Genomic DNA, 21475 nt, shown 5'->3' with positions numbered 1-21475 from the left:
CCTGGGACGTGGTCACTTCTGCACGTGCACCTGTCCGGGTGACAGGGAGGTCCACCCAGGTCAGCCGGCTGTATAAGACCACCTGTCATCAGAGCTATCTGAAAGTGGAACTGTCTCTATGGGGCAGTGAGTTCTCCATCACCAGAAGTATGCAAGCTGACAGCAGTGCCATGCATCAGATGGGCTTTTGGAGGAAATGACTTCCAAGTTACCCTCCAGCTTTGAAACCCTGAGCCTGTGTCCCCTGCCTGGACTCCCACAATTGCCAACTCTACTGCAAGGCCCTGTGACTTCCTTCCGAGCAGCTGTTGTCAGCTCCCCGGACCCCCAAAGCCACTCATTGATGTGCCAGGATCAGGGGCAAGAGGTGTGGAAAGTAATCTGTTTTTAATAACAGTTCAGATGCCCAAGTTTTTGAATGAGCTCTGACATGGAATTCAGAAATGTGGGAGTGATTGACTACAGAAATAGGCCTACACCTTCGTGAGTGGGAGGCAGGGAGATGGTGTCGCTGGAGGGGCGGGAATTGGGTGTGCTGCTGGACCTGGCCAGGAATGTGCATCCCATAGGGGACACCACCCTCTGGCAGGTCACAGGGCCTCCAGCCTGGGGAGGCTCTCTCTCCCTATTGAGGCTCATCCTGCAGGGGCAATGGGAGGGTTGCTCCTTCCCTCCTTTTCTCTCCCTTCTTACTTCCTCCCTCCCTCCCTTCCTTCCTCTCTTCCTCCCTTCTTCCTTCCCTCCCTTCTTCCTTCCCTCCCTTCTTCCTTCCTCCTTCCCTCCCTTCTTCCTTCCTTCCTTTCTTCCCTTCTTCCTTCCTTCCCTCTCTTCCTCCCTCAGTCTGTTTTTTCTTCCTTGTTATGAGGTCCAACGTCCCTCCATACCCACCCTAGGCAACAGGCAGCTCACTCACCCCCACCAAAGCCCAGCTCAAGTCCCTGCCAGGGCCTCCCTGGGCAGCAGGGTGAGAGCACTTGTGCGCTCTGACAGTGCCAACAAAGAAGCCAGAGGGACCGGTCCCTTCTGCTAGCCAGCACGTTAGTGTGTGTGTGCATGTGTGTGTAGGAAACCAGTCAGTCAGGAGGGCTGTCTAGGCTCCATGACCTAGGACCTCGGGTTGTGTCTGGGGTCACCTAATATCAGTGTGCGTGGGCCTGACCTTTTTGTGCCTCTGAAGGGAGGCATTTGCAAGCCCTGTGTATGTCTGGACTCAGATTGGGTCCACAAGGGGCCAGGAAAGTAAGTTCTTCCCAACTCCAGGGTTCCCCCAGCCATCGGTCTGATTGCTATGTGGATCTGGGGATCCCCTTATACCCGGGCACAGAAAAGGGCCGAGAGCTCCAGAAGAGAGGAGGACACGAGTGTTGGCAAAGGACCTTTTGCAGGGATGTAGCAGAGAAGACCAGAAGAGGAAGGTTTGGGAATATCAAGACCAGGCCTCCCGGAACGAATGCCCACCTGTGCTGTGGGCTGGATGTCTCCCCAGAAATGAGCAGAACTGCAGGTGAAGTGCGAGACGGCCTCACTGCACCCCAGGCTTAGCATGCCCCACAGCTTTGGGGAGCCTCGGGAAAACCCCTTCACCTCTCTTTGCCTCAACGTTGTCAGCTGCTCTGTGACATGGGATCACACTGCCCTCCCAGGGTCCCTCATGTGGGATTGCTGAGGGAGCCTGGTGCAATCCTGATGCAAGGTGTGCACCCCCTGCAAGTGAAGGCCACCTGGGTCCTGCAGGTGAATGCCCCCTGGGCCCTGCAGGGAGGGAAGGCGAGCGATCTCAACATGTGCAAGCTGTAGAAAAGACATTCCACGGAGACCGCAGTCTTTCTTCACTCTTTACTGTGTAAAAATAAACTCAACAATTCATGTCGTTTCAGCAAGAAAATGAAAAAAAAAAAAGAAAGAAAGCAAGAATATCAGTAGAAATAGTGCATTTCCAGAATTGCCGATGGGAGGTGGCGGGTCCCCTGGTTTTGACCCATTCGATACCCACGGGGCTGCAGATCATATGAAAAATGCCCAGGTTTGGTTAGCAAAGAATGAAAAAGTAAGGTACACCAAGTCTCTTTCATATTATACAGTATATACAAGGTAACAACATCAACCTTAGGGAGTTGCTTTTTTTGGCAAATAAGACAAAATTGGGACTCTAAGTATTGGGCTTTTTTTTCTCCTCAATGACTTGTTCCCTTTCAACAACTTGCACTTAAGTCCACTGAGCATGAAAGCAATACATTTCCTATCATTAGTTGAAAAAATTTACAAGCTGCATTTGAAGAAATGAAACCACTCAAGTCACATTTTTTTTTGATGCTATAGATTACAAAAGATTCAATCCTGTTAATTTTAACAACATATAGCCCTGACTTCTTCTATCAAGGTTGGAACTGATCCTCAAATGCTCAACTCATTCCATTTAACTTTGGTCAGCTCCAAGACGAAGAGTCCACCATAGGTTGCCAAGTTACATCCTGGTCCCCAACCATGCCTTTGAGAACAGGTGGCCCCTCTTTGGAGCACACTGGAACAATTCTGTGAACCTCATGCCAACCTCGCCCCTCCCCCTCACTGCCCACAAGACACCCCCTTGCTTTCAGGTCCCAGGGCTGGTGACAAAGTGATTGTTACAGTCTTAGAAAATAAACCGGGAGTCTACAAAAGGAAAAGAAAGCATACAAAATTTATCTCTTTCAAAATACATGCTTTCAGTCCTACGTTTTGGCGGGGCCTGAAAGTATTTTCAAGGGAGATATAAGTTTGAGCTAATTTATAGGTTTGTCCTTTTCTTTCATAAAAATACTCTTGTTTGGTAATAAACTTTTTCTTCTACAGTAAGAGAAATAATACCATATTATCAAAAGCAAGAAGGCTTAAGATTCAAGTGGGATCTAAGCTCCCAAGGGCCCGGAAAGCCTCTGTAAGTGGCTCTCCAAACTCAGATGCCCGGGAGCTGTCGGACACCAGCTAGGCAAAAACAAACACTGCCTTAACAGTGCTTTTTTATCTTCTTATTTTATAAAATGGCATTACCTGAGAGAGGCATGTGTTATTCAGTGCAAGAGGAAACATCAACCGGATTGAGGAGGAGATGGGGACTACGTGGATTAGATTTGCGGCTGTTTCATACCTTTCTCGGGGCTAGCCAAGTGCCAAGTGCTAACACAGTGAGGGGGCTGAGGGGCTTGGCACAGACTCCAGTTAGGAGTGGGGAAGGGGCTAAACATCAGCTTCTGTCCCTGGCGCCATGGGTGCATCAGAGGAGGGGCAAGGAAGGCGACAGGGTCAGGAGGCTGAAGGACAGAGGCATAAGCATTGGGGTTGGCTCTGCCCTTCTCTCTTAGGGCAGAGGATGGCTTGTGGTCCTGAATGGACAGCTCCCACCGTGCTCATCGGGGCAGGAGGCGGCCTGGGGGTCCAGTAGACAGGGCAGGGGTGGGGCTGCTGGGAGGTGCCAGAGGGAGAGCACCTATCCTTGCCTACACATCAGCTCCAAGATGGCTAGAGTGAGGGGTGGGACCCTTCTGGTCTAGGGGGTGATTCCAAGCTCTCTCTCTACTGCAGAAAGTATTCAGGCTTGTTCTCAACCTACACGTTAAAAATACCGGGCATGTTTGGGGTGCAAGGAGGGGGAGAGATGAACTGGTCCACCTCTTGCCCTCCTCTGTCACCCTTGGCTTGATTACCCAGCCATTGTTGATAGCTACACTGGTGGTCACAGAACACGGATGGCACTCGGCACACAACACAGATCTGTGAAAGTCCATGCAGGCAAAGGGACACACGTCGGACCAGAGGAGCAAGGAATACACCACCCCAAGGAACATGCAAACAGAGAAGACCCCTGCAGATCCGAGGAGGCCACGGCCCAGCAGGCAAAGCATGATTACCTAAGAAGAAGCCACTGTTTAACAACGTGGGGCCGTGCCTGCTCTGGCCCCTCGGAAGGAGAACCACGCACCACAGAACAGTGACTGGGTACCGTGCAGACACCACGAGACACCAACACAGACACACACAGATGCACTGGGTTTCCGAGACAAAATGGACCTGTGTTTAGGGAGACAGGTGCCCCCGCGAGGGAAAAGAAGACAGGAACACCTGCTTCCATGGAGAAATGTCTACAGCTGCAGGTGAGCCAAGCAGCATCGCAGAATTTCTACAACAGCTTGCCAGCCATTTGCTAATTAGACTCTTGGTGGCAGAGTCCAGGGTGCCCACAGGGGATGTGACTCCTGGGTGATAGAGCAAAGCCAGGAGCTCACACTGCCCTGGGCATGATCCTTCTGAGGGAGGTTCTCACCTCTCAACACACAAGCACACATAAATGCACACACATTTCTGTCCGCTCCTCAGAAGAACTAGAAAGGAAATGTGCATGGCTGCTTCTCATGGGGGATGTGGGGGGAGCTAGAGGTTCGGGACACTGGCCAGGTCCCAGTATCACCAGCCAGTAAGGGACAGGAGCCCTGTGAGATGGCGGAGTGTGCATAGGACCAAGCCCTGGCCATGCCTGGCCCCCCAGGGAGGTCCCAGAGCCTGCTCCCTGGGAGCATGTGCAGAATTAGCTCACCTGGGCCGGGGCGTGCCAGGAGGAATATGGCTGTCAGAATTACCGTGGGGAGACTCTTCCCATCAGCTGGCTGGGTTTACGTCCCAGTGACTCTAAGAGGCTGGGTCTTAAATCAGAATGTGGGTCTCCCTGTCTGAAAGGTCCCCTCTAGAGCTGACCCACTGAAGTCTCTGGTCTCCCCCTGCCAGAGGCCGAGGGGAAGGGGCCCTGGGGCCATGGCTGCCAGGGGCTTCTGTGGGGATGCTCTTCTCTCAGGGCACCTGGGCTGGGTGGGCCAGCAGAGCAGCTAACAGGGAGGACAGATTTCACCTTGCAGGGTACAAGGAAGGAGGCTGAGGGAGCAGGGCACAGTCTGGAGATGGAGTGGGCAGAGAGGGGCATGCAGCAGCCCTCAGCCCCTGGGCTACCTTCAAATCCTGAGGCCAGTGCCACCCCTGCACCCCTCACCAGGCTCGTCCACTCACATGACACTTCCAGCCTCCGACCCTCAAAGAGTTCACTTTCAATGCAAAGTGAGAACTCTCCGTGGGGAGGCCTGCCCTTAACAGACTGCTAAAAGACATTTATTCTATCAATATAGAGATCTGCTGACCTCAGAAAGGTCTGCAAACGAAGACAAATGTGCGTGACTCGAGAAGCTGCGCCAGTCCCGAGGCACGCAGACAGCTAGCAAAGTTGGCAGATACAGACATCCGCCCATTGGTGCAATTTCCCAAAGCCACAGAAAGGAGGAAAGAAAACATCTCGTTTCTAAAAGAAAAAGCCTCCTCCCCTGCTGGACACACAAGCACACACACACCATCTCACCTACTTCCGCCTTGCTCTAACTGCCGATGCCACCTGCTTCAGCTGGGAATGGGGGACACCCATGACCCAGTCTGGTGATCCTAGAGAGAGGTGGGCTTCCTTCCAGGTCAGATGCCAGCTGGGACTGCTCCGTGTGAGCGAGGAGAGCAAACCAGGTGTGTGCATGTGTGTACATGTGCGTGTGCACGTGTGTGCACGTGCAGGGGTGATGGCCTTGATTCTTTCCTGGGGAGCAGGAGATGAGGAGAGATGATGGGTCCTCGCGGCGCAAGCAGGGGAGTCAGGCATGGGGCTGGGGGCCCGAGTGGTGGGCTCAGCCCTGGCCCAGAGTCCTCAGTTGATCTGGCGACAAGCTTCGAATGTCCACTTGGTGGCTCCACCAAAGATCTCGATGTGGGACTCGGCCCAGGCGATGACGTTGCCAGAAAGGGCCTTGGTGCTGCAGGTGGCCAGGTTGTACACCTCGCCGGGGGTCAGCTTTCGGTCCCAGATGTTGAAATGGGCCAGCTCGCCCACAAATGCTTGGGTGGCATCAAACCCACCGCCCAGAGTGTCCTTTAGAGAAAAGCAGAGGATGGAAGGGTGGGTGGGGTGATTGGGGGTTCGCAGGTGGTAACGCTCCTCTTAGGGGCACCTGGGATGAAGCAGGTCATGCCTAGGGGGCGAATCTGGGGGTCTCTCTCTCCATTTTATCCCTGGGTACCATTTTGTACCCCTGTCTCTGGTTTCTCCCTCTCCCCCAGGGGGAGGACAGGTGTCCAGTCCCTCTGTACTGGATTCAGGTCTTCTTCCAGTCCTCTCTGGCACCCATCCCTCTGCCAGAGAGTGAGGGGTCAGCTGGGGCCGTGACACCCCCAGGGAGCAGGGTCCGGAGACTTCCTGTGCCCTGTCTTCTCCTCCCTGCTTTCGTCCAAGGACTCAAAAGTTATCTTCTGCCAGATTCATCTGCCCAGGGGGATGGGCTGGGTCTTCTGGCCTCTTCATTTCTCTCTAGAGTGCTCTATGGGAGTCAAGCCACTCCATAGAAGAGAAATTATCCATCCCTAAAAGCAGAACTGGCCTTCCTGTGCCCAAGCAAGAGCTGCTGCAGATTCTGGGGGCACTGAGACCAAAGGCCACGCTGTGGTCATTTTCAAGCGAGCCCACCTGGAGGAGGCGTTCTGCCCCAGGTGCTGCCTGCCTACTGTGGTTCTCTCTGCTACTTCACAGAACCACCTTTTCCATCTCCAACTCCCTCCCTCCCCTCCTGACACCCTCCACAGCCCTGACCAGTACCTGCTCCTGGCCCAGCACCAGCACGCCCTGTGGCTTGATGGGGTGATAGGGTGCCAGGTTCTCGCCACTGCCGCCCTGGGTGCCGTCCTGGTAGGCTTCCCAGACCCCATCCCGGGTGGTCCAGGTGACACAGATGTGGTGCCACTTGCCATCATTGATCACAAAGGGCAGCTTGGCCACCTGGGAAGGGAACACACACTTACAGGCATGGGGGTGCAGGATCAATGACCATCATCGGTTATTACTCTGTATGTTATGCTTCCTGCTGACTGTGTTAAAATCATTATCCAGAGCCATTATCAGATGCTTCAGCCAACCCCTGGCCCTCCAGACTTCAAGGTCTGCCGGCCACACCCACTGATGAATCTCAGAGCCACATAGGAAAGGAAGTGCTTTGTCAGGGGGACCCCAAGATTGATCTGGGACCACCATCCTCCAGCTTGTCTCCTTCTTTGCTCTCCAGCCCCTGGCCAGCCAGGTCCCTCAGGAAGAAAGATGGGGAGAGCCCATGCCACTACCTTAGGGGTCTCTTTCTTGGGGCTCTCCTCTGTCTTCCAGTACCCCGTTTCTAACTGTGACACCCTCCGGGTCTACCACTGCCCCAGCCTCTGCAGAGAACCTGAGAGGTGCCACAGAGGAGACAGCTCGTGCCTCCTGCTGCTCCAGTCAGCTTCTGGCCTGGACTCTCACTCACCCCCCACCACAGAAGGAGGCCGGCATGGGGCAGAGCCAAAGAGCCCGCACTGCTCTGGACTGAGGGAAATGGGCCCAGGTATCCAATCCCACCCTGGGTGTTAGCAGAATGCAGAAGTGGGGGTTTGCAAGCTGGCAGCTAATCCCCGGCTTATGGATGAGGAATCGCTGGTGGGGAAGTGGCTTCCCTGTGCTGCTATCCCAGGAGGTCACGTGGAGCTGGCCTCCTTGGGGGGGGGGCTACACTCACTGGATGGCTTTGAACTAAGGACACATCTCTGAGGGCCTCACCACCCGGGAACATCTCTGTCCCTGGTTCTAGGGCAGCTGGTGGAGGAGGAGTCAGGATGTGTCTCTGTGGGATGGACCAGGAGCCTTTGCCACTTTCCCTCACACCCACTGCCTCACTCTGCACCAGCGATACTCTATCCTGGGAGGCCTCCCTCCCTCCAGGAAGGTTCTAGCAGGCACTCCGTGAGCCTCTTGGTCTCCCCCTCCCTCTGTTCCCCCTGGTCAACAGCTGAGCTCTCTGCCCTACACCCACACCACAGGGCCCAGTGTCCCCCTGCTCCCGTCATGCCCAGACAGAGGGAGCTCTACCTTGTCGTTGATGAGGATCTCCATGGGGTTGTTACCCCACTCAATGAGCACGAGCTCATTGGCCTGGCCAGGCACGGCGTAGGAGAAGGGGGTGCCCACGCCGGGTGCCGCGCTGGACTTGAGCCACATGCACACGGTGAAGGCGTACATCTCTGGCAGGCTCTTCTTTACCTTGGCGTACATGTAGTTGGTCCGCAGAGGGAACGTGAGCTGGAACTTGTCCCCAGGTCGGTTTTCCTTCTGACCTGGGGTGGGAGGGATAAGATCCTGACATCTGCCCCTTGCCCGAGTATTTGTTGGTGCATGCTAGGAAACCCTGGTGGCGTAGTGGTTAAGTGCTATGGCTGCTAACCAAAGGGTCAGCAGTTCAAATCCACCAGGCGCTCCTTGGAAACTCTATGGGGCAGTTCTACTCTGTCCTATAGGGTTGCCATGAGTCAGAATCGACTCGACGGCACTGAGTTTGGTTTTTTTGGTTTTAACGCATGCTACCGGTGCCGCCAATCCTCTGATGCAGATGAGGCCACCTCTGGTCTCCATTTGATAGATGCTCAGAGGGCAACTTGCAGAGGTCAAACCCTTGGGCCCAGGGCAAAGGGCCAGCAGGTAAGAAAGCCAGTGCAGGCTTCTGGATGCTCATCTGCCCAGCTCTCCTCTGACATGGCCAGCCCTGGAAAACTGAGGCTGCAGTGCCTGGGAGGCTGTCTGTACCTGGCGGCTGTCTGTGCCTGGGGCTGTCTGTGCCTGGGGGCTGTCTGCACCTGGGGGGCTGTCTGCCCCTGGAGGGCTGTCTGCCCTTGGGGGCTGTCTGCCCCTGGGGGGCTGTCTGCCCCTGGAGGGCTGTCTGCCCTTGGGGGCTGTCTGCCCCTGGGGGTTGTCTGCACCTGGGCTGGGCCGCAGGGGCGAGGGATGGAGGCGCCATTAGCACTTGAAAGTGTAGCCTCAGAGAAGGAGGACGCATAGATGAAGGCCAGCTCCCCTCTGAAGCAGGCCCTTTGGGCCCGACCTGATTCCACCATGCTGACACGCTCAGAACCCTCCCTTCTGGGCTCTTCTCTTGGATCCCCACCTCCAAGCCACTCGGGCTGATTGTTGACTGTGAATGGTCATCACTCTCCCCTCTAGAGCAGGACATGCTGGCCTCTCATCTGGCCCTGGGCATTGGAACTGTTTTCAGAATCCAACCCAGCTCCCAGGGGACAGCCACCGGCCTCTGGAGTGGCTTGGTCCCGTAGGGTTCACATCACACATTCTAGCCTTTTTGTGTGTTTCCTGAAAAAACAGGCCCCGGGCCTCATAGCACCCCCTTTACAAATAACCATCAGTTTGGAAGAGCAGCCTGCTGGCACGTGTTTCCAGTGACTCCTCCCCCATCCCATACACACTGAGGCTGTGGCCCTGAGCACCCTATGACTAAGTCCAGGGAAAACGTTGCAGCCCAGCAGTGGGCTCAGGCACCAGGCAGCCACCGGGAAAGGCACCCAGCGCCCAGGGACACATGCCTCGGTCAGCTCCTGGGTGCGCTCCGCGGGCTTGCGTGGAAACGCAGCGCTGGCTGCCCCACCGAGAAATCATATCTAGGAGGCATCCGGCTGGGTCAGCGCACACCCCACCCCTCTTCCTGGCGTCTCCCCTTGAAGCCAGGAGGAGGTGGCAGAGCAGGGTCGGCACCCTCCCCCACCGGTTCCACCCGCAGTGCCCCGCCCGCAGGGGCGGATGCAACCCCCCGCCAGCTCCCAGTGTTTTTCTTTTCCCTGCATCCTTCCTCCCTTCCCTCCTCCCGTGCCCCTCCTTCCCCAATCCGTTGTTCAGTTACATAACGCGCCTTAAGATGGCACTGTGGAAATCCGGCGGGCAGTTTGCGGTCTGGGCAGGGTCACGTGGCCCCGCTCCGCGCCGGGCGTCCTCCCTCCCGCCCCTTTTACAACCTTTTTTGATTTCTGCGACTTCAAGGCACAGCCGCTGGAGCTAGTCCGTTCGCCCGGGGCGCGCCCGAGCGGCCAAGAGTTAGCGACCGGGGAAACGCAGCGCGCAAGATAAGCGGGATTGGATCCCTCAAAGAGAAAACCGCGGAGCCAGGGTTCAGGGCGGAGGGGGGCCCCGGGGATCCTGAGAGAAACCCGCCTGAGATGGGAAGGACCCAGCCTGCGCCTGGCTCTCTGCGAGGGAATGGGAACGGGCTAGAACCACGCTTTCTGAGTCAGGGAGGGTTTCGGGCCAGTGACAGCTACTGTGCAAAGTTACTGAGGATTAAAACAAATCAGACTTGAAAAATCCGGCTAGTGTTTGAGTGCGTAGGGGAGGGGACTCCAGACAATTGCCTCCTCTGCTTCATTTCACCGAGATGTCGCGAACCCAGGGCTCCCCAGCCCAGCCGGGAACACAAACTGGAAGTCCAGAGCGCAGGGGTGCGAGGGTTTGGGGACAGGGAAGGTTTGCAGGGTCGGGGGAGCGGGTTGTGCAGCGAGCCAGGCCCCAGGCAGGGTCCCGCGGGCGCAGCGAGCGTGTCAGGCAGCCGGCTGCTCTGCCCGTTACCTTTCTCGAGCTCACTGATGCGCTGGTGCAGGGAGGTCAGGGCGCTCTCGATCTTGACCCTCTCCTCGGTGTCGTTCTTGAGCCCCCCCTTGCCCTCCTCCAGGCTGTTCACCCGAGACAGCACCTGCCGCTCCAGGTCATCGATCTTGCTCTGCAGCAGATCCTTGAGGCTGTTGGTCTGGCTGGAGGAATTGAGCCGGCTGTACTGCTGCGGGTGCAAAGGCGGGGAGAGCACATCATTCATTAGGAGCAGAGCGGGGACCGGGCCAGAGGCCGGCAGCTAGGTCCCCTAGGGCGACTGCGGGGGCGGCCTGGCGGGGTACTCGGGCGCTCGGCCGCCGCGGGGGCCCAGCAGGTTCGGGGCAGCCGGGCCGGGCTGGGCGCGAGGCTGAGGCAGGGGTAGAGGATGCCTGGCCGGATCGGGTTGGGGGTGGGGAGGGCAGAGGGCCGCGAGCGCCGGAGGGGAACCGCGGCGCGCGCGCGGACCTCAAGGTTCTCCAGGCGGGTTTTGAGCGACTGCAAAGTTTGCCCGAGTTGGCTGAGCGTCTCGGCGGCCGGCGTCCGGGACAGGTCGCCCATGGTGTTCTTGCCGGAGCCGGGCTGCTTGCGGCCGCTGCCCGCCCGGGCTTCGCCGGCGCCAGCGTCCAGCGTGCTCTGGCTCTCGCAGCGGCCCAGCTTCGTGGTCAGCTCGCGGATGGTCTCCTTCTGGCTCAGGATGGTCTCCTTCTGCTGCAGCACTGTCTCGCGGAGCTGCAGCACGTTAGTCCGGAGCTCATCGGCGCCGCCGGCCGCCACCGACGCGGCGCACATGTCTGCGTCCACCGGCACCGAGGTGCAGATGAAGCGCGTCGGCCCGAAGTCTTGAGCCCGGCCGCCCAGCAGGCAGAGGGCAAGCAGCGCCCAGGTGCGCGCAGCACCGCCGGCCGGCATGGTGCTGCGCAGGTGCGGGCGCGGAGCTCGCGGGCTCGCTGGCTGGCTCCGGCACCAAGCTCGCTGGCTCGCTGACCGTGCTCCGCACCGCCGCCGTCCGGCCCCCGCTGCCGCCCGCGCTGCGGAGCCAGCTCCTTTTATGCACCGCGGGCGGGGCGGGCGCGCGACGTCAGCGGGGGAGGAATCCCGCTTTAATTGTGCGCCGCCCGGTCCGCGGCCGCCGGGGGTCGCACCGGAGTGCAGCTGGGACTCCTGCGTCGCCGCCCCAGTCCAGCCACCCCGCCCCCGCCGAGCACCACTCGGGGAGGCTCCCGAGCCCTAGTGGGAGACGGTGGCGGGCGGAGGGCGCCCCGCGGCCCCAGTCTCCAAGGGGACTTAAGTGGCGGAGGCACCAACCCTGCGCGGTGTCCCCAGATTCCCGACGGGGCTCCGGGTGGTGGGTGAGTGGGGTCCCCGCGGGCCGGGAGACACAATCCGGCTCGGCTCACTGGCCCCACTGAGCCCCGCGGGGTGCCGGGCGCAGGGCCAGACCGGGGGGCGTTCACCGGGCCCCGGGGACTCGGATCATTCCAACCCGAGGGGCTGTGCGGCGCAGCGATGGTCGCGGAGCGGAGGGAGATGCAGAGCCGCTCCGCTGTTTCCTAGATGTCTGTGTGGGGCCTGGAAAGCCACTGACCACCTGGGTTTGGGGAGTTTCCCTAGAAAAGGTGTTCCGGGGCACCCGCACACCTGCTCCGGGCATGAGGTCCCGCCGAGTCCCGGGGGAACTGGGGGCGGCAAGAGCCCTTCCTGCCCGCGGAGTGGCGGGTGTCGTGCAGACGGAGCCGCCGGGACTGGGCGCTCCCGCGGGCCCAGGAAAGGCAAGCCGAGGCCGCGCCGGCTCGACTCGGAGGGGTCTGCCAGCATTGTGCGCCTCGGTGCGCTGTTTGGCGGGTGTGCGTCCGCGTGTGCATGTGGGTATTTCCGTTCCCCGTGAGCCCAGTTCGTCCCACTTCACGAACCAGATGGCCGGGGGGAAGGGGTCTGGAGAGTGGGCGGGGGCGTCGCACCTGTAGAGCTCTGCACGCTATCAGTTGTCACTTTACTCGCGGACACCCCCCTCACACAGACACACACACACACTCACACACACTGGCACCCTGTGGGCCACGGCGCGCCGGGCTCGTCTCCCTAGATCCGCTCGGCCTCTGGATCCCGGCGGTCGGGTCAGAGCCAAAGGCGCCTCGGAAATCGCTCAGCAGAGTGCCAGCGCTTATTGTTCAGAGGCGTAAACTGAGGCCAGAGATTGCGAAGGTCGGGCTCGAAGTGGCAGGGCGGCCCCACTGACATCCCCCGGTCACAGCATTGTATCCGGCAATGCGATGGCTCACAGCGGTGGGTCCCTGCCCGGGCCCCCAAAACCGAGGGACAGGCGGACACCCCCTGGCTGTGCCGACTGGGCATCCAGACCCCGGAGGGGGAGAAGCTGGTTTTATCCTGAGCTTTTTAAGAAACCACGCCCTCTTCCTCCCCTCTCCGGGCCTCGCCCCGTACCCCCGGCGTTCCCCGCCGGCTGAGCTAGGCGGCTAAGCCTTGAAACCTCCAGGAGCCCAGGGCTGCGAGCTGGAGCGGCCCAGGCACGTCCCGCGAGTCCTTCCGCCTCCGCTTCCCGGCGCCAGAGGGACCCCGCGGCCTGCACGCAATGTCCTTGGCTCGGCGCCGGCGGCGGGAGGGTGTGCGGGTTCCCTGCCCAGCGTGCCCGACTCGCCCCCCCCTCCTTCCCTTCTTCCCCCGTGGCCGCAGGAGGGGCGACGGGAGGGGGCTAGCCACGCGGGGTCTGAGCCGAGAGGGCCCGCTGCGGAACGCGACCGGGGAGGAATGACCTGCAAGAGGTGCGGGACGGCTTGTCTCCACCTGCAGACCCGAGACCCAAAGCAGGGCCCACTCTGGTCCGCTGGCTGCGGCCTCTTGGCCCTCCCCCTCCAACCCACTCGTGGAGTCGGCCTTGGTGCAGGGCTGGGGTGGCGAGGCCATCCCGGGCGGATACGGAGGGGTCTGCAGCGCGGGGAGCCCAGCCCTAGGCGGGCTGGATGGAAGCAGGAACCCTTCGCCAGGCCGGCCGTTTTGCGCCTCTGGAGCGGCCGAGGAGTCCTCAGCCCTGGGCTGGGGGCCCCGGCTTTTACCACCAGGGAGGAGACCCAGCGTCCTGGCACCTCGGTACCTGGGCACTGAGAGCGGGTCCCCTCTCCACCAAGGGTGAAGTGGACGGCTCAGAGAGCGTGGAGGGGTCCCAGGGCAGCGGAATCTCTGGGAGGAAAGTGGAACCCGGAGGAAAGGAGGCAGTGGTCAGGGGGCTGGGTGGGATCCAGCCCCTTAGTGGAATGCTCTGCGGGCCACCGGCTGCTGCAGAGCCGGGTGGGTCTCTCTCACAGACACCGGTGGCGGCAGCTCTGGCGCATCCCTATTGTCTTCACACCCTTTTCAGTTGAACTCAAGGCCCCATTACTCTGGGTAGGTGGGAGATCTGATCCTCGGGGTATTTAGGGCTCCCGCTGATGTTCTGGAAGGATCTAGGAGGCAGGGCTAGGACACTAATGAAGGGCCACACTGTGCAAAGGAGGAGCCCTCAGAGGAGGAAACCTGAGGTAGAAGGGGTGGGGGGGGGGATGCAGGGAGCACCCCGCACAGACAAAGCCCCAGTTCTCCAGGCTTGGGCTGGGTCCCTCATCCGAGAACCACCAGCAGGGGTGAGAAGGAAATCATGAGTGAATTTGAAACTACCAAGGTGATGTCACAGAAGGTGGAGGCGGAAGGAGGCCCACTGGCACATCTCTATGTATTGTTTCCACCATACTGAGGCACTAGGCGCACATCACCTCAAAGGCATAGTTGATTGTTGGTGTTGTTAGGTGCCGACTCCTGGCGACTCCACAGGACAGACTAGAACTGCCCCGTAGGGTTTCCTAGGCTGTAACATTCAATTTTTTGGTCAGGAGCAGAGCGCTTAACTGCTGAGCCACCGAGGCTCCTTTAGATAATGGTAAGATGTAATAAAATCTTCACGGGATGCTGAGTTTTGAGCGCAAGCTACCTTTGCTTTTACTGTAATTCATTCACTTGTAAATTTACGTAATTGAAGGTTTAATGACGGCTATGTTTAACAACCAGCTTGCAAGATTCCTGGAAATTTAACAAGTGGTGGGCACAAGCCGGCTCAGCCCGCCACCGCCACCGGTCTTAGAGGACAGAGAGGCAGTAGATTGGGGAGGGAGCCTTGATGTGGAATAGGCACGGTGGGCAGAGGAGAGCCTGGTCCGGGGACACCCTGGCTGACCAGCCATGTGGATGAGCCAGACCAGCAGGAGAGGGCCAACCAGGTAGGTCGGGCAGAATCCTGACAACCTGGGGATGGTGGGAGCCAGGGAGGGGGTGCTGGCCTGCACTGGGCCCTTGACGCAAGTCACCTGGAGTTTGCATGTCTCCTGGGCTCATCCTCCTCCAAAGCAAAGGTGGTGAGCTGGTCTGACCTCAGCCCAGAGCAGAGAAGCACTCCCCTTGGGGAGAGCACTGGGGGCAGGGGGTGCTGGCAAGATGCTGGGGATTCTAGGAGGACTCTGGGAGAGGCTGGTGGAGCACTGGGGGGACTCTGGGAGGAGACCAGGAGGGACTAGTGTTATGGGGAGGCACTGGGATGCTGGGAGGACTACAGGGGGACTGGGAGGGGCTGGAGGATGTTGGGGGTGTTGGAAGCATGCTAAGAAGGGCACTGTGAGGGGCTGGGGGGGCACTGGGGAGTGCTGGGAAGGTGCTGGGGGATGCTGGGGGTAGAGAGAGCTGGGGGGCCCTGGGAGAGCACTGGGGTGCTGGAGGCACTGGAGGGCACTGTCCAAGGGCATAGGACCATCCCACCACACCACTCTGAGCCTGTCCATCCAGCATGAGGGCCCATCCTGCCTTTAGAAAAAGCCACACCTGCCGGGCAAAAAGGCCTCCTGGTGACACAGTGCTTAAGTGGCTGAAAGGCCTGCAGTTTGAACCCACCAGCTGCTCTGCAGAACAAAGATGTGTCGGTTTGCTTCCATAAAGATTACAGCCTTGGTTATTGCAGCACTGTTTACAATAGCAAAAAGATGGAAGCAACCAAGGTGCCCATCAACAGATGAACGGAAAAAATAAATTATGGTATATTCACACAATGGAATAATATGGAATAATATACGCATAGATAAAGAACAGTGAGGAAGGAATCTGTGAAACATTTCATAACACGGCGGAACCTGGAAGGCATTATGCTGAGTGAAATTAGTCAGTTGCAAAAGGACAAATATTGTATAAGACCACTATTATAAGAACTTGAGAAATAGTTTAAACTGAGAAGAAAACATTCTCTCGTGGTTACGAGAGGAGGGAGGGAGGGAGGGAAGGTGGGGGGGCATTCACTAATTAGTAGATAAGAACTACTTTAGGTGAAGGGAAAGACAGCACACAATACAGGGGAGGTCAGCACAATTGGACTAAACCAAAAGCAAAGAAGTTTCCTGAATAAACTGAATGCTTCAAAGGCCAGTGTAGCAGGGGCAGCAGGGGTCTGGGGACCATGGTTTCAGGGGACATCTAAGTCAATTGGCATAATAAAATCTATTAAGAAAACACTCTGCATCCCACTTTGAAGAGAGGCATCTGGGGTCTTAAACGCTAGCAAGCAGTCATCTAAGATGCATCAATTGGTCTCAACCCACCTGGATCAAAGGAGAATGAAGAACACCAAGGACACAAGGTGATTACGAGCCCAAGAGACAGAAAGGGCCACATGAACCAGAGACTACATCATCCTGAGACCGGAAGAACTAGATAGTACCTGGCTACAACCGATGACTGCCCTGACAGAGAACACAACAGAGAACCCCTGAGGGAGCAGGAGAGCAGTGGGATGCAGACCCCAAATTCTCATAAAAAGACCAGACTTAATGGTCTGACTGAGACTAGAAGGACCCCGGTGGTCATGGCCCCCAGACCTTCTGTTGGCCCAGGACAGGAACCATTCCCGAGGCCAACTCTTCAGACATGGATTGGACTGGACAATGGGTTGGAGAGGGATGCTGGTGAGGAGTGAGCTTCTTGGATCAGGTGGACACTTGAGACTGGGTTGGCAATTCCTGCCTGGAGGGGAGATGAGAGGGTGGAGGGGGTTAGAAGCTGGCAAAATGGACAAGAAAAGAGAGAGTGGAGGGAGAGAGTGGGCTGTCTCATTAGGAGGGAGTAATTGGGAGTGTGTAGCAAGGTGTATATGAGTTTTTGTGTGAGAGACTGACTTGATTTGTAAACTTTCACTTAAAGCACAATAAAAATTATTAAAAAAAAAAAAGATTACAGCCTTGGAAACCCTGTGGGGCAGCTCTACTCTGTCTTGTAGGGTTGCTATGATTCCGAATTGACTTGACTCCATGGCAATGAGTTTTGCAGGGGTGAGGTTGGGGAGACAGCAGGTGGTATGGGGAGCCGCCTTGGGAACCCCTCGTGAAGGGACAGGAGGAAGTTCCCCCAGCCCACAGCTCTGGAACATGGTGGGCGCCTTGTGTAAGATTCAGGCCCAAATCTTAAAAGCTAGTGAGGAGCCATCTAAGACGCATCAATTGGCTCCAACCCACTTGGGGCAAAGGAGAATGAAGAACCCCAAAGACACAAGGAAAATATGAGCCCAAGAGACTAAAGGTCCACATAAACCAGAGACTCCATCAGCCTGAGACCAGAAGAACTAGATGGTGCCCGACTACCACCAATGACCACCCTGACAGGGAACACCACAGAGAGTCCCTGAAGGAACAGGAAAAAAGTACGGAGCAAACTCAAATTCACATAAAAAGGCCAGACTTAATGGTATGACAGAGAATGAAGAAGCCCCCGAAACTATGACTCCCGGATGCTCTGTTAACCCACTCCCAAAGATTAGACTGGACTATAAAACAAAAAATGATACACACGAGCAAGGTGCTTCTTAGTTCAATCAGATACACGAAACCAAATGATCAGCTCCTGTCCAGAGGCAGGACAAGAAGGCAAGAAGGGACAGGTGCTGGTCAAATGGACACAGGGAACCCCAAGGTGGAAAGGGGGAGTGTGCTGTCATATTGTGGAGATTGCAACTAATGTCACATAACAATATGTGTATAAAATTTTGTATGAGAATTTAACTTGAGCCGTAAACTTTCACCTGAAGCACAATTTAAAAAAAAAAAAGGATCCAGGCCCAAGTTGCGTCTGGAGGACATGCTGGGGCCACCCTGGGCCTCTCCAGGGCAGGGGACCACTTGCAAACACTGGTGTGAAATGTGGGCATTTCCTGTGATGTCCCAGCACTGTTTTTGGTGGTGTTTCTGTTTGTACCACCGCAATCTGTTCCTGGTCCGGATGCTGGCCTCATGGGTGCTCATCTTGTGGTAGTTCGTTGGGCCATGTAGGCCTGATTCCTGCATTTACTATCTGTGGTTACAGTCATCACCTGAGGACATAGAGCGAGGGGGTCAGGACATCACCCACAGGTGGTCCTCAGAGCAGGGGAGAGAGTGTTTTGGATGCCATCAGGTGAGAATGGACAGGGCCAGGCTGTGTGACATCCCCGTGAGAAGTCCCTGGCCTGAGAGGTGGGGGTGGGGCCGCTATGACAGCAGGGAGCCCCAAAGCACCTCTGAGTCACAGCCACAGCCCACCTCTGCCGCAGCAGCTCTCCCAGCAGACCTAGCCCCCCAGCTCTGGGGGTGACCGAGGACCGGTCCCTGCTTCCCTGCTCTGCTGGGAAGAGGGTCCAAGCCTCCCCCTGCCCCTTCACAGACACTGCTGTGGTAATAACTGTGTCTTGTACACAAGTTCTTTTCCCTTTCGAAGCCCCCGCCCGTCCACATTCGTCCATTTGCGTTTCTACGGTGTGCTGGGCTCCTGTCCCCACTTTGCAGGTGGGAAAACCGAGGCAAGCCCAGGGAAGCCCAAGGTCATACACATGTCTAGAGAGGACTGAGGGGCGAGCCTGGTCTTCTCACTCCATAGGAGTCCCCTCCTCAGGGAGAGACAGAACCTGGCGCAGGGAAGAGGCACCAGGGGAATGGGGCCCCATCCTTCCCACGCCCGACCCTGGCAGGGAGAGCAGGTCAGGCCAGACTCAGGAACGCCTGCCCACTCAGGAGCTTCCCACCTACCACCTTTGGAGGAGGAGCCCACCTCTCTTGACCACAGGTTTTAGCAATTCATGCCCATTGTACAATTCCATCTAACCTGCGTGCGGCAAAATGTGGGATGGTCTGACCAGCCGTGGGTGCCAGGTGGTTAGCCGAAGACAGCTTGGCTTCCCCTGGGCTCCTGATACCTGCTCGCCTCCAGCCAGGGCCTCCCGCCTCCCCATCCCGCTGAGAATGCCCTGCCGGCCTCTCTGTCCGTGTGCCTGCCCCCCTCCTGGGGCTCCTACTGTATCACTTGCTGATTCGAATGAGCCAGACTCTGGAGATTTTGGGGTTCACAGGCCAAGCCCAGAGCCCCCATCTCCAGGAAGGCATGCCTCACTCTCCTTCAAGCAGGACTTTCCCTAAGCAGAGCAGACTCTCATGCCTTCAGGACAGTGTCGATGTTTGTAATGTTTGCTCTCAGATCTGCAGATACTTCCGGAGCGTCTGCAGAGGGCAGGCCAGGTGCCGGAGCAGGGCAGTCCTGGGGAGTAAAACAGAGTGTCCCATCCTCTATGGCTCGGTCCAGTGAGGCTAGGCAGGTGCGAGCACACCTTCTTACAATGGGTGAGGGCCCTTGGACAGGATAGACCCCCCAGCCCAGCAGCGGGGGGTGTGTTGGGATCCAGCAGTCACAGAAGGGGTACCTGAGAAGTGTCTAGAAGAGTGAGGGGGGAAGGGGAGGGGACCAGCCTGAGCTCTGCGCAGAGGTGAGGAAGGGCACGGAGCAGGGGGAGTTTCAGCTTTCCAAGAGCAGAGTGCAAAGCAGGGGTGATGGAGCCGAGGGTGGAGAGGTGGGCAAGGTGGCCAGTGGGGGCTTGCAAGGCACCCCTGCAGGGCCCCACCAGCAGTCCCAGCTGCAGGAAGCAGAGCGGAAGCCCTTGGAGGGCAGTTTTGAGGGGGGCTTGAAGGACGAGGGTCTGTCCAGAGGCTACAGGCACAGGTGATGCGGGGCAGCAGGGAGCCAGGGAGAGAAGGCAATGGATTTGGGAGCTTTGTAGGAGATGAAATAGGCCAGAAGTGGAGACAGCTGGGATGTGGGACTTGAAGGAGGGGGTGGGAAGCCAGGGGGATTCATAGCTTCTAGCGGGCGGGTGTGGTGGTACCCTGAGAAGGGGAAAGGGGAGGAAGGAAAGTTTGAGGAAGGGAGGAGATTGCAGTTCACAGAGGGATACTCTGACTCAGAGTGCTTATCTGACATCCAAAAAACCCAAACCAGTTGTCACTGAGTCTACTCCAACTTATGGCAAAACCATGTGCATCAGACTAGAGCTGCATTCTGTAGGGTTTTCAGTGGCTGATTTTTCAGAGATAGATTGCCAGGTCTTTCTTCCAAGGCACATCTGGGTGGATTTGAACCTCTGACCTTTCAGTTAGCAGGTGAGCAAGTTAATCATTTGTACCACCAGGGACTTCCCTATCTAACATCAGGAGGAGATTAAATGATAAGGTCCAAGTGCTTATCCCAGAGCCCAGGACTCTAGGCTTTCAACATTGTACGACTGGTCCTGAGCCCAGTGGGGTTGCAGGGTCCGATGTTGTGGAGAAGGTTGGGGCTGGCAACCTTGGAGCATCTGCCGGGTGGGGGAGTTCCTGCTGAGCCAGTAGGGAGACCACCCAGGAGAGTTGTTGTTGTTAGGTGCCCTAGAGTTGGTTCCAACTCATGGTGACCCTAAGTACAACAGAAGAGAACACTGCCCAGTCTTGCACCATCCTCACAACCATTGGCAAATTTGAGCCCTTTGTTGCAGTCCGTGTGCCAATTTATCTCATCCAGGGTCTTCTTTTTCACTGACCTTCTACCTTACCAAGCATGACATCCTTCTCCAGGGACTGGTCCCTTCTGATAACATGTCCAAAGTACATGAGATGAAGTCTCGCCATTCTTGCTTCCAAGGAGCTCTCTGGATGCACTTCTTCCAAGACAGACTTGTTTGTTTTGCTGGCAGTCCATGGTATATTCAATATTCTTTGCCAACACCATAATTCGAAGGTGTCAATTCTTCTTCGATCTTCCTTATTCATCGTCCAGCTTTCACATGCTTATGAGGTGATTGAAGACATCATGGCTTGAGTCAGGTGCACCTTTGTCCTCAAAGTGACATCTTTGCTTTTCAACACTTTAAAGAGATCTTTTGCAGGACATTTGCCCAATGTAATACATCGTTTGATTTCTTGACTGCTGCTTCCATTGGCATTGATTGTAGATATAAATAAAACAAAATCATTGACAATGTCGATCTTTTCTCCATTTATCACCATGCTACTGATTGGTCCAGTTGTGAGGATTTTTGTTTTCTTTATGTGGAGGTGTAATCCATACTGAAGGCTGTGGTCTTTGATCTTCATCAGTAAGCGCTTCAAGTCCTCTTCACTTTCAGCAAGCAAGGTTGTGTCATCTGCATTAAAAAAAAAAATTAACACAGGTTGTTAATAAGTCTTCCTCCAATCCTGATGCCACTTTCTTCTTCATGTAGTCCAGCTTCTCAGATTATTTGCTCAGCATACAGATTGACTAAGTGTGGTGAAAGGATACAACCCTGACACTCACCTTTCCTGATATTAAACCATACAGTATCCCCTTATTTGAATGACTGCCTTTTGGTCTACGTATAGGTTTCCCATGAGTAAATTAAGTGTTTTGAAATTCCCATTCTTCGCAATGTTATCCATAATTTGTTATGATCCACACAGTCGAATGCCTTTGCATTGTCAATAAAACACAGGTAAACATCTTTCTGGTATTCCCTGCTTTCAGCCAGGATCCATCTGACATCAGCAATGATATCCCTCGCTCCATGTCCTCTTCTGAACCCAGTTTGACTTTCCAGCAGTTCCCTATTGATGTACTGCTTCAACTGTTTTTGAATTATCT

At 56.6% G+C, this 21475-nt stretch overlaps 1 protein-coding gene across 1 annotated transcript; it reads right to left on the bottom strand.

Annotated features, from left to right (window-relative positions):
* Positions 1 to 2763: 2763 nt before the first annotated feature.
* On the bottom strand, positions 2764 to 11425 carry NPTX1 (neuronal pentraxin 1). The gene is made up of 5 exons (XM_064270596.1): positions 10967 to 11425; positions 10481 to 10688; positions 7946 to 8190; positions 6653 to 6832; positions 2764 to 5932 (listed from the first exon to the last, which is right to left on the bottom strand). The coding sequence occupies exons 1-5, from the start codon at positions 11408 to 11410 to the stop codon at positions 5711 to 5713; spliced, it is 1299 nt and encodes a 432-aa protein (XP_064126666.1). The 5' UTR covers positions 11411 to 11425; the 3' UTR covers positions 2764 to 5710.
* Between the last annotated feature and the right edge of the window lie 10050 nt (positions 11426 to 21475).

Source organism: Loxodonta africana, chromosome 18 (genome assembly GCF_030014295.1).
Source record: "Loxodonta africana isolate mLoxAfr1 chromosome 18, mLoxAfr1.hap2, whole genome shotgun sequence".
In the NCBI taxonomy this organism is placed as follows: Eukaryota; Metazoa; Chordata; class Mammalia; order Proboscidea; family Elephantidae; genus Loxodonta; species Loxodonta africana.
This window is presented reverse-complemented; position numbering and strand designations above follow the sequence as displayed.

Bases quoted from the DNA above. Each gene is read 5' to 3' on its own strand.
- NPTX1 (XM_064270596.1), bottom strand. From the start codon at position 11,410: ATGCCGGCCGGCGGTGCTGCGCGCACCTGGGCGCTGCTTGCCCTCTGC. The intron at 6,833-7,945 runs GTAGAGCTCCCT...TTCCCTTCCCAG, and splicing joins AGATCCTCATCAACGACAAG to GTGGCCAAGCTGCCCTTTGT. The intron at 5,933-6,652 runs GTACTGGTCAGG...TTTTCTCTAAAG, and splicing joins TGGTGCTGGGCCAGGAGCAG to GACACTCTGGGCGGTGGGTT.